General features: G+C 30.9%; 1 protein-coding gene across 2 annotated transcripts in view; it reads left to right on the forward strand.

Annotated features, from left to right (window-relative positions):
- The window catches only part of Rsod (superoxide dismutase family protein Rsod), a 73,871-nt gene that overhangs the window by 14,721 nt on the left and 39,524 nt on the right, over positions 1–19,626 (forward strand). For both annotated transcript variants that reach the window (XM_075381846.1, XM_075381837.1), the window contains 5 exons: positions 6,105–6,355; positions 6,949–7,084; positions 7,757–7,867; positions 10,295–10,511; positions 16,985–17,244. In XM_075381846.1, the coding sequence (XP_075237961.1) occupies positions 6,105–6,355; positions 6,949–7,084; positions 7,757–7,867; positions 10,295–10,511; positions 16,985–17,244 (975 nt within the window). The remainder of the gene's footprint in view (positions 1–6,104; positions 6,356–6,948; positions 7,085–7,756; positions 7,868–10,294; positions 10,512–16,984; positions 17,245–19,626) is intronic.

Here is a 19,626-nt window from a genome sequence, read left to right on the forward strand (position 1 = left end):
GAAAAATAATGAAATAAAATAATAATTAAATAATGTAATAAGAAAAATAATGAAATAAAATAATAATTAAATAATGTAATGAGAAAAATAATGAAAAGAGAAAGCTTTGAAGGAGGAGGGAGCAATCAACCTGTAGACGAACTACCTCAGAAGCTCAGTGTAGATTTCTGTATTATTACTGATTATTTATGATAATGGGGGGAAAATTAACTTATTTTATAGGAAAAACGTACTATGTACGTTAATCACTATGTTTGAGAATTTGTGACTGTCTTTAAATACAGATATTATAATAATAATATTTTATATATTACCTTGGAATTTTTTTGTATTTGATGGTGACTTTTATATTGAACTGTAAATAATGGATAAAATAAATAATAATAATAAGGGTATTAAAAGTAGTGTTTAGTAGGAGAATAGAAAGTTGGCTTTGTTATATTCTTCTACTTTCCAGTATCTTAGGCACTGGAAGTCAGTTAATTTAATGCAGTGCAATCTACACTGATTGATTGACATCACAGCTAGACTGTGCAACATCGTTTTGGTTTTTGCGAATGTACCTTAACATACAGATCATGATGATCTGATGTTCTGCCTGGCTGCAGGTGCCTTATACCATTGCTGTCTCCATCCATTTCTGTCACTTGTAGTTTTCAATCTTCACATCATCTATTAATTCATTCTTTCTTCTATTGACCCTTCCAGTGCATTTGTCAAGATTCCACTCCCTTTAACCAGTTTCCTTTGCTTTTTTGTATTTCCTGCATAAGTGATCTTTCTTCTTTAATCCTATTTATTACTTTCGCATTCCTCACTTTTTCTATCCATTTTCTTCATATTCATACCTCAAAATCCTTAATCCAGCCCCTCCCTCTTTTTCGTTATCCATGTTTCACTTCTATACAACAAAACATTCCTTACATAGTATTTGACTAACTTCTCCTTAATTCTAAGTCCAAACTTTTACAACGTAGTAATTTCTTCTTCTTACTGAAAGCTTCCTTTGCTTTTCCTGTCCTTACTTTTATTTCTTTGGACTCTTCCAGTCTTGTTACCATAGTCCCTAAACATCTGTAATTTTTACTTTTTCTTTTCTTCCTTTACTTGTCCTTACCACTAAATACTTTTATTTTTTTAATTGTATTACTTTAGTGTCTCATATATTTATTTTCATTCCATAATCTTTCATTGCTTCTTTCAAGACTGTTAGCAGTGTTTGAAAAGATCATTTGTGACATCAGGTAGAATTACATATCATCAGCAAACCTTATGCATCATATTTTTTCAGCCACCTACAACTATTTCTTCTTTTTCTTCTAATAAATTCATTATCATATCTTCATTGTAAATGTTGAACAGTGTCAGAGAGAGACAGCAGTATCCTTGCCTAAACCTTGATATTCTTAGTTACTGTTTGTCTCATGTATAATTCTTTAATTAATTGTCTGGTTTCCATTCCATATTTTCTCTTTGAGTCCATCATTTTTTCCAACCTTCTTCATTTGACACCACTTCACCATTTGACACCTTCTCTAAATCTATGAAACACAAACTTATTCCTTTCCTCTCTCTCTAAAAAATCTCTCTCAATCATTCTTAGTAGCCCAATACCATCTACTCTTCATTTCCATTTTTTCTGAAGCCAAATTGTTAGTCTCCTGCATTCTCTTCCATTATTCTTACCAGCTTCCAATTTAGAGGCTTGTAAACAATACTTTAGTAGCATGGGCTATTAAACTTACTGGTACTAGTTTTCTTTAGAATTGATATCATTACTGGCTGATGAACTCAATTTAAGTTTCTACGCGGTTCAGTCAATTTTAACTGAAGATTTGAACAAGCATTGAGTGACCACAAAATTCATTCTGAGATTGTTGTCAGACCAGCAGAAACAGCACCAATTTGAAGCATGTGAAGAACTGATTAATTGGGCTGAAACTAACCCAGATTTGTTAAATAGGACAATTGCAGATGACATATCATGGATTTATGGATATGACCCAAAAAACAAGAAACAATCATTGGAGTGGAAGGGTCCAAGTTTGCCATGACTGAAAAAAGCATGACAAAGTTGGTCAAATGTGAAGACAATGTTGGTTGTTTTCTTTGATTGTATGGGTATCGTGCATCATGAATTTTCCCCTGAAGGAGCAGACAGTCAACCAGGAATGCTATAAAAGTCCTTCAGCATTTGTGCAAAAATTTTTGGAAGAAAAGGCCTGCACTCTGGGAGACAAGATTTGTGTCCACGGTAGTGCACTGGCTCATCATGCGTTTTCATTCGAGGAATTTTTGGTTTTGATTCAATTGAAGACATCCAGGCAAATATGAAGAAGGTTCTTAACACTCTTAAGAAAAAATATTTACAGGAATACTTCCAAAAATGGAAACACCAATGGTATTGATATGTTTAGTCAGAATGGGACTACTTTGAAAGAGATCCATCACAATAGCCTATAAGAACTGCCATTTTGAAATTACAGGCCCAGTCTTAAAACTTTCTAATCACACCTTGTATTTACAGACAAACTTTCAATTTCATTTTCTTGGTTAGCAATAAAAACTTTTATATATAGAAACAAGAATGTTTTAATTAACTAGATAATTTACTATATATTAACTACTTAAAAAAAACTCATTCTCTCATAATTTTTTTCACTGGAAGCATAATTATGTTTAAAAGATTCACTCAGATCTTAATGTAATAATCATTTCTGTTGAACAATATGTAAATTTTCATTTATAAAACCATGTAAACTTGTTTTGTAAAAGAAGTATTAAAACTAGAATGCTATTGACAATTAAGATTGGTGGGTAAATATTAATTTGCCATTCTTTGCTAATTGACAGTTAATAATCTACAATTCTGTAAACAGGATCAACATTAACATATGCTGTTGCCAAGATGATTACATTGCTCTGGAGATATTACATAGCGTGGAACACTTTGCCAAGAAGTTAAATTATTGCTTATACAACATCACGTTATTTATTTGTTAACATTGTTGAATTTTTTGTTGTGATGTTCGATTATCATTGAGATTTATTATTTAGTTAACACTGTTATACTTAATGTTCTATTTGATTTAGTTAGGCATTTATTTGTTTTTATTTTCTCTCTTTAGAAAAATAGTGATGGAAGAACACGTAGCTTCTACTACTAATGATATGATTTTAAGATATGTACTGCAGAGACCGTGCTGTATTTGAAAACTGGTTTTGTTTTATGTTAGCTGTCAACTCTGCTCAGCTGTTTTAATTTATACTAATATTTTAATATACTCAACTATTCTAAAATACTACTACTACTACTGTTTTAATAATACTATTCAGAGTGGTACAAAAGTCATGCAACTCAAAAAAATACTGAAATCAATAAATAATGAAATGTGTATTAATTTTAACAGATATTATTTATTTTTTTAGAGTTTTGGCACAGAATTATTAATTGTTGAAAAGTTCACCAGCTATCTCCAGACAATACTCATTATTTATTGATCAATTAATAGTGAAGCTCCTGTAATCTTTTCAGTTACGTTTTTTATTTTGTCTTCAGTTATTCAGTGGGACAATGAATAATTAAAAATGGTAATGTGAGATCAGGAGACTTTTTTTCATTGGTGGAGAGGAAAACTTTTATGGGTAGTATGTGATCTCGAACCCCATGGTTGTGTGAGACTGTCCCTTGTGGGCCCACCTTGCAGTATTATCACAGCATCTCATATGTCTTATATCCATCCACACCCCAATTGCTGGCCCCATACCTCAAACTGATTGGGTCCTGCAGTTGTTCTCTTTTTACCTTGATCAGAGCTGGAGACCTGCCCCAAGGAAGACATGGAAGGAATTAGTTACCCTCTGGACTTCTTCCATCATCTTTGTTCAGATGATCTTAATCAACACTGTGGATATGGCATGCCATAACCATTCGGTCTGAAGGATAGTCCCAATAATGTTCTCTGGACTAAACATGCCAAATTCTTTCCCACATGCGACTCTCTGTTGCAGGAACCAAACACATATGAATACCATGTACACATATGTCTTAAAACACTTTTGACTGATAAGGAACTGGGTCAATTTGTACCTCAGTTCCCCATGTTTTCAGCACAGCCATCTCTAAAGGTCAGAGATCAGTCTGTAGATCCATTTGCCTTTTGTTGAATGATTCCATATCCTGCCACCTGTGGACAACTGATGTCTTCACATCCGCCTTACCCCCTCCCTGTACATTCCTTTCTCTTCAGTCTAGGAGATCGAACCAGATTGGTGCTCCATACAAAACTTAAAAGAGCACCCAGCAAGAATCTCTGTTTCAATAAGTGAGGATCCCTGATGTTGGTTATTATCCGACCAATGACAGCAACCATTTTTTCAGCTTTGATGCCCCCGCAGAAAGCATTCATCATATGCAACATTCTGCAGTTTTAGCCCTATTACCATGCCTGTGGAATACTGAAACTTATCCTGATCCAAATTTCTCCCTTAGCAGAACCCTTTTGCCAAACTTAGAGAGAGATAAGACTGAATAATCCTTCTCAGGTAAGGACTGACTTACTACTCTTCAATGCCTGGAAATTCATATTCCATGGTATACTGTTAAATGTTTTCACATCAAACAAAATAACAGCCAGTATCAAACATGCATGCCTTAAGCCTGATCTAGCCTCCTGGACAGTGGTCATGACTCTAGATTTGGCATTAATAGTAATAGTAATAGTAATAGACCTGCTATTACGGAAGCTGAACTGGAGGTTGCTAAGACCACCTGTTGCTTCCAACTCTTTATTATACCTGTTAACCGAACCCTTTTGAAAAGTTTATTTAAATAATCGACCAAGCAGATTAGCCTAAAGGATGCTAGGTCACAGATCAGGAGACCGGAGTGGTAATAATCCTTTTAAATTAGCTGATCTTGAAAAAATTCATGGTTTCAGCTTTTGTATATGCTATGGCCCTATCTTTTTGTAGGTAACACTACCTATCTTCAGCCTCCAAAAGAGCAACTAAATGTCATTTTAATGCCTTGGTAAAACATGCATATTTACAGTATTGTTTAAAAAAAGTTGGTAATGATTTTAATTTACAAAGAGTGGCATACCAAACACTACTCTTTTCCCTATTGTAACACAGTTTTGAAATAGGTGAGGATGTGTACTGTTTCAAACTCAGTTATGTTGTTATTTTATGTTATCACAGTTATTAGTTTTAACGTAATCGCATAGTGTAACCACACTTTATCACTGAAATAGACATTATCCAATATCATAGCATACTTTTAAACAAGTGAAATCACTTATAGTGATTAATCTGTTTAGCTTTATTTAATTCTTTAAATTCTTGAACTACACCAATATTTTAAGATCATAATATCACGCATCATGTTGCTCTTATAACTGTTATTTTAGGAATCCTGTACTGAAAAGATAGATTTACACAATGATTTTCCAGCAAACTGGAGCAGTTTATTTTTAATGTTGTTACCTTTAATCATGATAACATCCAAGATTAATACTGAAGAACATTCAGAGAGGAAATTATTTCCTACCATACTATTTTTACAAAAGCAATTTAGCAGATATACTCCACTAATTCAGCACACAAGTGTCAGGAAAAATATGCCAAAACAATTAATTTTGTTGACATATAACAGTTTTCACATAATATTCTAAAATAACAACTTATTGCTCATACAAAAATCATTTTAAATCTCAACATAACAAACACTTAAAAAACGTACAGCTGACTGTTTAATTAAAGAAATGCTTGTGACATAAAAAATATTTAGTGTTTGGAGTGGTATAACAATAATTCCTTATATATTCCTGCTTGGCAGTCGGGATTCAAGTTAATTTTCAACAATAACAAAAGTTTTTTATTGCATGACATACGGACTGTTAAGTTGTTAATCTACTGAATTTGAGCATAAGTTACTGTTACTTTAAAGATTAATAAGTAACTAGTAGTTTATTATTAGTACTTAATTATTTTTCTTAATAATATAACCGTAAATTACTATATTGCCTCCCATTGTTATTATGCTGATAATTTGTGAGGAATGGTGTTTGACATTGTATTATATATTTTTGTTTTATTTTCAGAGCTATGATCAATTCACAAGGTTTAAAAGGAAATTTAACTATGGAACAAGCATCACCATTTAGTCCCACAGCAGTTGTCTTTAACTGGACATTAACTGGCTCAACCAGAGAGGTAATTGGTGGTTTTAGAATTCATGAGATGCCAGCTGTACCTCCTGTAGGAAGAACAACGAAGATTACCCATTGTGTTGGTATCGGAAATGTGTACAACCCTACTCAGCAAGCAGTAGGTGCCGAGTCTTTATACCCTGGTAAATAATTTTTGAATTTACATTTAGCATTATTTTAAATGTGGTTAGTTACTTGTAGTTTCAATAGATTTTAAAATTTACTTTTTTAGTTAATAAAACGACTTTATCTTTTCAAAATTTTAAAATATATATAAAATAGTAAAAAATTAAATACAATACCCTTTAATTTGAAGGTAAATTATTTTATTTTCTAGTGATTGAGATTTGCCCTAGAAGCATTACAAAACTTATCAGTCCTGAACTGATGAAATATAAATATTGTGTTAAGCTGTTTAAAATAAAATAACTGTTGTGGATAAAATAAAACCATTCTGAATTAAAATTTTACGTAACTGAGATGGAAATGTACAAGAAAAGTAATTCCTAATATCTCATTCTGAAATTTTAAGGGATAAATTATGTAATGCAGAAAAATACATGAGTTATTCTGGTTATTTAAGTTACAAAATTTGGTTTTCATTTATTAAAAAAATGAGAACCAGACAAGTAAATAAAAGAATTATAAATGCAGTTTCTTGAAAGTTATTTATTATCTCATCTAATTGTTTATTTATTTTGTATTTTTCTCTATTTATAATCCTATGTATTTTCAGCCAGTGCTACTCAGGAGAAATATGCTGTTGGTGATCTTTCAGGAAAGCTTGGTTACAATGGTGAAAAAATGTGGGATGTATTTCTGCCATTAAGACGGGAATATAGTGTGGCTCATCGATCACTAGTCATATACAGGCTTGTATTTCAATATTAGTTAGTATAAAAAAGATGATATCTTGTCTCAACAGAAACACTGATCTCATTTTTAGATCTTCCTATAGCTTTTACTGGAGATGTAAAAAGCCTATGGATTTGTTGTAGCTTTCTGATAAAACTAATCATCATTTTACCATATTCAGAGATTAGTTGTTCAGAAAAATAAAATATGAAAAACCTTTTAAAATATTTTTAAAAAGTTACAATTATATAAATCCTTCATGAGTAGAGTTCAGTGGTACTCTTTACCTTCATTGAAACTATTGGTGACAGTTTATGATATTGACTAGTGGTGACAGTTCATAAACTGTCACAAAATTATTATTGTTATTATTGATATTGTCACAAAATTTATAGTGAGAAGATATTAGGAACCAAACTGTTTATTATGTATTTTGAAAATAAACTATTAACATCTCTTTTAATATAGAGGAATAAAAAAAAATTATGAAAAATGTACTTTTAACTCTCTGAGTAAAACTAGACACTTAGATATGTGCTGAAGTTCTAGAACATTTCAATTAAAATTTAATGTTCTATTTAAATTTAAGAAAATAGTTAAAATTTAAATTAGAATTAGGATTTTTATTTTTAAGTGAATTGATTTGAGTTTTTGTATTACAATTATCTTTTTAAATTTTCTTAAAATAGGAATGGTGATGGTTCAGAAGTTCCTTGGGTTTGTTCTACATTAATTAATTACCAGACAGGAGCAAATATTAATCAGAAAGTCCCAATGAACACAGCTCAAGTTATTTATAGGTTTGTATTTCATAGACTGGATAACAAATTGAATTACAAATCTAAATTGAAGATGTTTGTACTTTGTAAAAATCATTTTGTGTAAGTTATTGTATGTATGAAGTTTGTAAACGTTCAGTTTTGGCTGTGAAGTAATAATATTAGATTTTTAATGAAATTAAATTTTTAGAATTACTAATTTAAAAATATGCCATAGTGTTACAAAAATATAGTTATGATCACCTCGTAATGTATGGCTAAATTGTCTGTTGTTATGCATTGTTATGTTGGTAATATAAAAAAGATAAATAAAATAGAAATAATAATATAAAAATATAAAAATAGAAAAAAATTATAAAAACTTATCTTTAACAGCATTGTATTATTTTGTTAATGTATATAGTTTTAACTGAGTTTAATATTGCAAAGATGTTAAATAAATTTTACAGCCTCTAATTTAATTTTTATTTAGTGACATGCTTAAAAAAAAAAATTAACTTAAAAAATTATTTAATTTGTTTTATTTATACAATATTTTTAATCATATATCTTTAATCCAACATAAATATGTTACGTTACATGCAATACAATAATATTTACATTAATGGGCACAAATATACAATAATACATAAAAGACACTATGTCTTCCTATGTTATTATTATACTGTTATCTTCGATCACTTCAGCTTTCATGATTGCATCTCTATATTAAAATAACTAATTAAATAAGATTATAATCCCTATATTACAACATACTATGTTGTAATACTATATAATAAAACAGTTAGAGGGTGGCGGAGAATGGAAGCATCTAAATTTGTAGAAAATATTCCTATTAGACCCACTGACCTTACTACACAATCCATTAACACTTTTACATCTTAGCAAGCCAGTTTATTCTCAAGTTTTTAACAGTGAACATCATGACTAAGTTGCATGTCCCATTGTCACTTATTGTTAAAGTTACAGTTATTGAAGCTAAAGAGAAAAAATGGCACGATTTAATTGCAGGAAAATGTAAATTAATGATTACTTAAGAGTAATCATTATAATGACCTAATTTAATTGTAATGACCTAATTCAGTTTGCAGTTGAGTCAAGTTCATCCTAAATTCTTGAAGACCAATATTTAGATAAGGACTATATTCAAAAGGATTTGCAAAAAAAAAGTGGAAACAAGTTTCTTGTTAGACCTTTGGAAGAGGGCTTAATAGGCCTATTAAGCCTTAAACCACTGTAGAAAACTGCAATAGTTTTCAAATGTATAAGCCTAAAGATATTCTGTAGAGTAGTTTAATGTAATAATAGGTTAGTGTAGTGGAATGAAATGCAGTATGAAATGTAGTATAAGAGAATAATAATAATTATGTGATTGGTAAATGATCTGGGATTTTACAACATGCATCAGTGTTGTAAAAGAATCTATACTCCTAAATAGTGAGAATCTACACTCCCCAAGCCATATACCCCCCTATAGGTATGTAATTACAGTTAGTGTATTTTATTCAGACTTAGAGTAATCTCTGTATACAATTTTGCATAATGCTGGAAAAAATAGTTTGGTCCCTTGCGATTCCACTTTGAACAAGTTTTAGTGTCTGTATATACATATATTTATTTGTTTTAAGTCAATTCTTTTAAGAATCATACTCATCTGTACTATATACAAATATATTTATTTTAATCAACTAATAAATTTTATTAGATCAACAGAATAAATACAGTAGGATGACTTACCTTATTCCACTATATATGCAGGTGCGTTTTTTCAATTTACTCACATCATCAGCTGCGTTACATATTCATACATTCATCTCAGATTTAACTGAATGAAAGTTTTCTTACAATAAATTCTTACAATAAATGATTAAAGATTTTACATTCTAAATAAAATAAATAAATACATGATAAGTTATTTTATTTTATGAAGTTTGTAATGTAATTTGAGATGAATATATGAAAATGTAATACAGTTGATGATGCGAGTAAACTGCAAAAGCACTCACCATATATAATGGAATAAGGTAAGTCATCCTACTTTATTTATTCTGTACTTTGGTTGATCTAATAAAATAAATATATATATATATATATATATATTTTACTGTTAATGAATTTGTAGCTTAGCATGTAGCAGTATGTAATAATTATTATAAATAATAAAAATATCACTTGCTGATTATTTTGCTTAATGTTTGCACATTGACACTTTTATAATGCACACTTTTTCATCAGATGTATTAAAACTTTTTAAAAAATTTTAAAAAGAAGGATGTTACTCCTTAATCAGATTAAAAAATCCTTCTTTATCAGTCAGTTTCTTACAAAAAAGTGCTATAAGATAGTTTAAAAAAATTTTAAAATGATTCAGTGTGATAATTAAGTTTTTCCATAGTTTTTGATCTAATTAGAAGAAATGTAATTATGTTGATTTAACAACTATTACAGATATCCTCTTGCTGGGAGAATTTTGATGAGACAGGTGGCTGAAGATTGGACTGCTGATACTGCTATACTTATTGAGCAGTTGGTACATGCTGATGGCACTTCTGTTAATAACACCCATGACCACCGATGGGGTATAACTGAAAACCCACCTGGTAAGGATTTCTACAACTGGACAGCAAGGTGTGTTTCTGCAGGGAGTACTTATGATCCATACTTTGTAAGTATTTTTGGCACCATAAGTTAAATGAATCTTATAAACTACATCATTGAAAACAACCCTGCATTCATGACCTTGTTGACTATTGTCTTGTTGGTCATTGTCTCAAATCTCTGGTGTAATTATCATAATTCCACTGGGTGTTTTTTTTTAGGTCATGAATTTAATGGTTAATTGTAGTTAATTATTATTTTGTATCAAAATAATTTAATACTGTTTGCTACAATATTACGATAAAACTTATAAAAGCTGTTATTTGATAAAAATAAAATTTGAGTTCATGAAATATTAACATGTGGCCCCAGATTTTTCCCTTTTAAATAAATAATATATAATAAAAACTTAGAAGTAAAAGTAAACAAAAAGGAAATTAAAAAGGAGTTTGGTACATAATTTACTTGTATGTATCTTTTTGAATGGAGACTGAGTGATTTTATGTAATGTTTCAGACAGGAGTATGTAATCTTTTGCTTTGCACTATTCCATATAATTTCTTATCACTGTGATACATATAAAGCATCTGATGTTCAAATGACACCAATCAGAAATTGCTTTCTGTGAGAAAAATGATGTTCATTACACAGTCAATCCCTGAGGTGAACATTTGAAGATGCCCTCTCTTTTTATTCCAAAGAAGGCATGTGAATTTCCTGTTTTTTTATTAAATAGTTTTCATTTAATAAGGCCATAGATTTAGATTTGTTCATGGTATTTATAATACTAATTTAAAAAAATATACATACAATGTATTATATATTATTATTATTATTAATAATTATATATATTATTATTATTATATTGGTTGTGAAATGAATGACACGATTTTTGCAGTGGACTGTAATTAATTTATTGGTTTAAGATTATATAAAATATGAAAATTATAAAACTGAATAATATGACACATGAACAGCCGAAATCCCATCACACAACACACCCATACTGATCAACACCGACTCCCCCAACTCCCAGCCACCGCTACACACTATCGAACCAGTCATCCCCACCACTCACTCACACAACTTAACACTCAAAATCATACATACAAATAAATACGCACACAATATCATCCATGTCTCCCCACCTTGAAGAAGTTACTTCAAAAATACTACATTAAGATATACACAAATAATAAAAGAACAATGTTAAAACAAGTTAATGTCTAATGTTTCCTTAAAAATAAATTGGTAAAAAACATAATTTTTTAATTGGTCTCAGTATACCATTTGAACTCTTGACAGTGACACCCCAAACTTTGTTATCCTCTGCTGGATGAAGCTCTACAATATAGGCCATTTTCCATTGTAAAGGGGGAAGAGAGTCTTCATTGATGATAACCATGTCATCAATTTTTAAATTAGGTGGACTGGTCCACTTATTTCTCTGCTGTAGGCCATTCAAGTAGTCTCATGGCCACTGTGACCAGAAGTGTTCCAACAACTGTTTTGTTGCTAGTGAGATAGGTTATTTGCTGAAAGATCAGATATGGAAAGTTCAGGATTAGTTGTGAGTACATCACCGATTAAGAATTGAGAAGGAGTTAAAGGAGAAAGATCAGTTGAATTATCTGAAAGGAACTAATGGGCATGAATTTATGCAGGCCTCTACCTCTGTTAATAACGTTACAAACTTAATGTAAGGTAAAACTGATGTTTTCATGATACGTTTTAGGTGTATTTTGACATGTTCAACTGACAACTTCCATAAACCTCCAAAATGTGGAGCCTTGGGTGGTATGAAAGTCCACATTAACCCCTCTTGGGATAGAGAGATTAAGATAGAACTCTTGAATTCCTCGTTCTTCTGTAACTCAGCTACTTCTAGCAGTTCTCACTGAGCACAAACAAAATTAGTACCATTGTCCAAGTACACATCTTTGGATTTCCCCCGTCTTGAGATAAATCTTGAACTGCTGCCAAGAAGACTCTAAGATCTTCTACTAGTTTAAAATGTAAAGCCTTTGTACTAATGCAATATAACATTTTACTGGTGTAGCTCCTCTTCGTTTAGTTAATTTAACATAAAATGGATCACAATAGTCTACACCATGGTATAGAAAGGACGAAATGGTGTTCTATATGGTTTTATTGATGTTGTCCAGCATAGATAGATGGCAAACTGTAGTTATGTGTGACATAGTATTGGTCGTTACCTTGCTGGAAATGATCCAACCAAGCACTGTATTTTAAAGGGTTGCAGATGAATCATGAAGTTTTGTCTTCCGTCACGTAGCAAGTCGAAAAATAACTCTGCTCCAATGAGAAGGTCAATGTCACTCAGTTGACTGAAATGAGGATCTGCTAACTGAACATTAGGTGTAATTTTAATGTCTGATTTCTCATTTGGCACAGTGGGTAAATGTTTGGTAATAGATGTTAGGACTAATCAATAGTGGAGGAAAATGTATTAAATCTTTTTTTAATGACACATTGAACAACTTTAGAAGTTTTGTGGATGTTCCAGTTCCATTCACTTCTACAGACACATTTGCAAATGGCAAGCCTAGTTTTCTGACCATCTTCTCAGCCATAAATTTGATTGTGATCCTGAATCTAATAGTGTACGACAAAGATGAGGAACCCCGCGATGATCAAGAACAGACACTAGGGCAGTAGACAACAGCAGTGAAGAAGGAACAACTTTGCTCAATATATATGTGATGTGGACACAATTGATTGATTTTGACTACTGGATTCCGCTTTGGAAATTGATGTATTTGATTCAGGATGCAAAGATTTATTTTTCTTTTCTGAATAATGCAATAATACAGTGTAATGTTTACCACAAAGTTTGCATGAGCCTGCACCACAATTTTTTAATTTTATGATAAAAAAATAATCCTAACCTCTGCACTTCCTTTTCTCTATCATTAATGGAGTTGTCACATAATGATCATTTCTTTATAGAAGATAAGTAATAGGACATGGATATATTATTTTTTTAGTTTTGTTTGCGTTTTGATTGGGAATTTCCAGTTTGAGATTGTTTTAAGGGTGCTGGTTTAGATTCAACTGCTTCTGTAATTTGACATCTTTTCTCTAGAAATTTTATTGAATCAGATAAAACAGGCACATTGTTAGATTCTATCTCTGATTCCCATTGACAGTGAGTAGTTTTATGTAACTTGCTGATAATCAAGTGAATTATTAGAGTGTCCTAGTGTTCAGTGGGTTGACCTAATGTATGAAGGGTATACACATGTTTTTGTACATCATCAATTATTTTTTTCAAATTAGAGTTATACGCTTTGTCTAATTGATTTAGATTGAAAATGGCTGACGTGTTTGTTGATTAAATACCTCTTGTTTTGAAATGTCCACTAAGAGGTATCAAGCAATTTTATAATTTTCAGATGACCCTTCTAGAGAATGTAAAACACTGGCAGCACTGTCTTTTAAAGTCAATTTGTTATAGTGAAATTTCTGATAATTGGACAGATTTGGATTGTCATGAATTAATGATTTAAAACTGTCATAGAATGATGACCATTCGTTATATTCTCCCAAAAATGTGGGCAGCTTGATAGCTGTTAACAAAAAGCAGGGATGAGCCCAACTTGACTCATTATTTTTGTTAGTTGTATCATGTTTTACACCGATACTGTCAGCTTTACTGAGCTGCTGAATTTTAGTTTGGGCTTGCTTAGTTAATTGATAGAATGTATCTTCAGCCAATCATCATCATGGCTTTCAGAATCGTCTAAAATGTCGATTTCGGTTTGAATTTTTTGGAATTCCAATAACAGTTCTTGAAATTTAACTAACCTAATTTTAAGCTGACTAACATCATCTGATTTATTTAAGAACTATTGAATCTTGAATTTATCTAGAACTATTGAATCTTGTCATTTGTCCATTAACTACTATACCTCGTTTTTTAATTAAAAGCTTTAACCGTTCTGAATCTTCCATTTTTAAATTAATAATAATAAAGGTATGATTCACAAATAATTACATTATACGACAGGAGTACTAACAATATTTAAAACAGCACAAGTATAATGATTGGATAGAGGCATGCAAACATAGAAATATGAATAATTAAAAATAGGCTATTGTTTTAAGATGGAATAATATTTGGAATAAAAGGGAATAATATCGTGGAGTAAACGGTTAAAGTAGATAAAGGGTGATTGATTAAAAGAAAAGACAGAATCAATATTGTGAAAGGATTGTTTACGATTAATTAAGATAACTAGAGTATGACTCAAATGGATTATTCTGGTCACGGGGCGTTGCCTCAGTGATTGCTGGATGATAATGTCAGCATAGGCTGCATGTGTAGCTGGCATAACTGGTGATAAGATAAGAGTCACACAACTGCAAGTCACTAGTAGTCAAGTTAAGGTCAAAGCTATGTTGAACTGACCCCTTTCAAACAAACACAACACAGTACATAAATATGAATAAAGAATGATGCACAACTATATGAATACATAATTAAGTATACACATATGTATTGACTAATGCAGTAACTGATATATGATTACACACACACACAGTATGGTAACACTGTTACAGTACATGTAAAGGTTAACACAAACATGAAAAATTACACTTACGTACATTTTTTATTAAACTGATTAATAATGATGGCTGGTTAATGATACACGACAATCCGGTCGATCGAACCAACATGGTGGTTGTGAAATGAAATGACATGATTTTTTCTGTAATTAATTTATTGGTTTAAGATTATAAAATATCAAAATTATAAAACTGTATAATATGACACATGAACAGCCGAAATCTCATCACACCACACACCCATACCGATAGTGTGTATGCAGTGATCAACCACCACCGCATACACACTATCATGTTTGATAGTGTGTGTGTGTGTGTGTATGTGGTGGCCAACTCCCGGCTACCGCATACACACTATCAAACCAGTCATCTCCACCACTCACACAACCAAACACTCAAAATCCCGCATATGAACATTTACGCATACAATATCATCCATATATTATATACAATATAATATTATGTATATATATATACAGTAATATAATATATAATATATATAAATACAGTATTTACTGACTTACTACTATACTGATCCTGACAAGCATTTTCCAGATTTCTTGTAGCTTGAAATTTACAAGCCAGCCCACCACAGACTTCGTCGGTTGACAGGTTGTATATTACCTTTGTCCAGAAAAAAGACTGGATGATCATTTCTGAAATAATCTTTTTTCTCGTTGGTCTTGCATTACCTAAAATATTTAGAATAACACCAAGACTAATACTTCATTGAGTAGAACATTATACCTTTCATAAGACAGTGAAAGCTTGAGAAACATTTACTAATTACTGACCATCCTGAAATGTTGAGGTGATGAGGTACTAGAAGTTGGGAAAAGGCTTATTAAAACCACAAAATTGAATTCAATCAAAACTTGCAGAAAAAACTGCCAAAGAAGAATAATAATTGAACACTAAAGGCAGCTGTGATAACAGTACCAAATCAATTTATATGTTGGCATAGATTTTATATTAACTGGCAAAGTAGCCATACTGTACTGTTATTAATAATAACATGTAAATAATAAGGATCATGCATAAAGTCCTTCCAGTTATCCCCAAATCCATAAAAACATCATCTTACATTGCAAATTGGTTATGGTTTTATGATAATTATTTAAACTGGCATGAAAAGGATTTCACGTGTCAGTTTCCAAGTAATATTCTTTGTATGGATAATTCAGATACTGAACTTTCAAAATGACAGGGATTGAACACTCTTTGAATGGCATTTTAATGATTAATATTACTAGAAATTTATAAGAATCCACTTCTTATTTTTTTCTTGATGAATTAATTCACCGCAAAAGTTTGCAAGCTTGTATGTGGGAATATAAAAATGGAAATTTTGTAGCATATGAAAAAATGCCATGCCTGACACTGGGATTCAAACCTGAGACCTCTGGATGAAAGGCTAAGACATAACGTATATATTTATATAACTATAAATTACTCGATAAACTATAAATTACTTGGTGTTACCCTTGAGAGATGTCTCTTATGAATGATGGAGAAATACTCTGATAATCTCTATGATAAAATAGTAGTGCTTTAAATATAATTTCTAAACCAAGTGATGGTCAATTAAATATAGCAATGTATCATGGCCTGATTTCATCAAATTTTAGGTACAGAATCATTGTATAGGATACCTATTGTTCCAATTTATTTTTTCATTAGACAATAATACCTTTCTGAGTAATGAATGCAGAATTTAATTTCTGAAATTTTAATTTTCTGAGTTCTAGAACCTGCAGTTATGACAATTAATGAACTGATAAAGGCTTTAAATTTTATTTATTTAGAAGATTATGGTGTTATTTAAGAACAAAATATGCTTCATCTAACTTCATAATTCATAAAACAAAGTTTTACTTGACTTCATGATATTTTTATTTTTTATGCTTAAAAGTATTTTTCGTAATGCTTAAAAGTACTTTTTTCATATAGGTTTACATTGTGAATAAGACCTCAGATTCACAATGTGGTGAGGGCGTCAGAGTTGGTTACTGCAGAGTAGGTGCTCTGTCAGAGAGACTGGGAAAATTATCTATTGCTGGTCGAAAATCTCATAATTTGGTTATTACTCGAAAATTATTTAATGATCCTCATACACCATTGAGTGGTCCTAATTCAGTAATTGGACGCTCTTTTGTAATTTATGCTGACAATGGACCTAAAGCCAGAGGAGACAGGCTTGCTTGCAGCAGGTAATTATTTTTTGAAAGGTTTAATATTAAATATATTTCCTTTTGGTGTTTGATAGATCTTAAATTATTTTATTATTAATACCTTATTTATTATCTAGGTTAACTAGTAGCTTAATTTTTTCTTTATGAAATGTACTTACAAACTAATTATGCAGTTTGATTATTAAACCATTACCAATTTTTTTTTTCTAAAATGAACTCCAGATTAAAAATCCAATAAGGCTGAAGAAACATTTTATTGTAGATTATCCAGTTTGAGAAAAAAAAGAAGAATGAACTTTTTTTAAAGCCATTATAGAAACGTAATCTTTATGGTATACAAACCTTGTAAACCCTCTTTACTTGATGTTGATGATTCATAGTTTATCAAAATATTTATTTCTCACCTTTTGTGTTTGATACAGGTGATACAGATGATGTTTTTCATCCAATTGAAATTGTTTTGTAGGCCTATTCAAATTATATGTAAAATTATAATTAATAAACTGGAGAAAAAAAATTTATATCAACTTCAAAAACTTCATAATTACGTAATTATGAAATTAATTATTGTTAACTAATTTGTTATTTTTAAAAATCTCTTTACAATAAATTATTGAAGCTTAAATTTATATGTTGAATTTGTAGACGTATATATTTGTAAACAGTCATTTAATCTCTTTTGCTAAAAGTATAGCGCATTCGGAAAGTCACTATTATTATTATAAGTCACAGTATGATTTAGAATATGTGGTGCATTCTGTTCTTCTGGCATTAGGTTGGTTGCCCTGTGAGTTCATTGGGCACTACTCAGTAATAAACCAAGACATCAGTTGTTGAGTTGTGATTGAACGTGCTTTGTTTCATTTCGTGTTGCTTTGTTTATCAGAATTAGTAGTTGTGGTAAATGTAATAGTTTTTTCAGTAGAGGAACGGATTTTTCTCACTGAACGCATCTTTCATGAAGGTGACAAGTAAACTGATTTAGTGAAACATCAGTTTTCTGAAAAGTCTCCAAATACACCTGTTCCTCATTGCAACTGAACCTCATGCAGTTCAATCGAAAATCTCAGCAACAGGCTTTGTTGAAGATGCTGATAAAAGTGGAAGACCACGTAAACTAAACGAACAGAACCTGCTTAATATTTCAGATGCTATGGCTGAAAGTCAATGCATAAGTTAGCCCAGCAGCAAGATAGTAGACTTGCTACTGTACGTAAGGCTGTAAGAAAAGAACTAAAACTTTTCCCCTGCAAAGTAATGTGTGTTCAAGAACTGAAACCTAGAGATCATGCCAAAAAACTAAATTATTGTCAATGGTTTAAATATTTTATTGATCAAAATTCCTTAGGTATCCTTGACATTATGTTTTTTACAGATGAAACGTGGTTTCATCTGGGAGGGTATATTAATTCACAAAATACTTGACTGTGGTTGACAATTAACCACCATGAATTACACAAATTGGAATCTGGGTCAGTGGAGTAGAACATGCAATCTTTTTTGGGTCTAATCTTTTTTGAAAATGCCAATCTTTACAAATACAAAATCTTTTTTTGAAATATTGTGCTGTTTTAACAAACTTCATTAGTCAGTTAACAGAAGTGGAAAACAATCATGGTTGGTTCCAAAAAGATGGCACCACAACACATATGCTAACAGGTCAATGAGTTTTTTTTACAAAATGGAAATCAATCCAAGGTGAGGCCGAAGTGAGTGCAGGCTAAGGTGAGGGACAGCGAAACAAGCAGTGTATTGCAACAGACCATGCATGATTGACAAACTAAAAACTACAGTAACAGCATACAAAAGAGACAACCCAATATGTTAGCTGGTTAAAGTGTTCGAAAATAATTTAAAATCTGTCCAGTGTTGTATTGATGTCGGAGAATCATTTTCAACACCTTTTATAAACTATTCCAGTAATTTTAATATCCATTTCTATAAAATAATGAAATAAAAATTCAAAGTAATAATTAAGAAATTTTTATCATTACAGTTCCATAATTCCAGTGCACAGCAACTTTCCAAAAGTGCTGTAATTGATTATATATTAAACACACACCACTGCTTATTTTTAAAATGGTGTTTTTCATTAATTATAGAATTACCAATTAAAATGTGTGTTTGTGCTGAAAACTTTCTCTTTTTGCAGACCGTATTCATTAAAATTAAATCTTTGTTCATTAGATCCTATGATTATAAACTGATTTGATCCTATTAGATTATAATTGAAATTCCAGTGCTTCTGTATTATAACTGTGCAGTGCCACATTGATTTTGCTGTAGAAATGTATATTTCTGACATATTTCATCTGAAATTCAATGATTTCAACAAATTTAATGACAGTAGTCCAGATTAATATTAATAAAAGAGACATGTACAATGACAATATTAGTCAA

This window comes from Lycorma delicatula, chromosome 1 (genome assembly GCF_047948215.1).
Source record: "Lycorma delicatula isolate Av1 chromosome 1, ASM4794821v1, whole genome shotgun sequence".
Classification (NCBI taxonomy): Eukaryota; Metazoa; Arthropoda; class Insecta; order Hemiptera; family Fulgoridae; genus Lycorma; species Lycorma delicatula.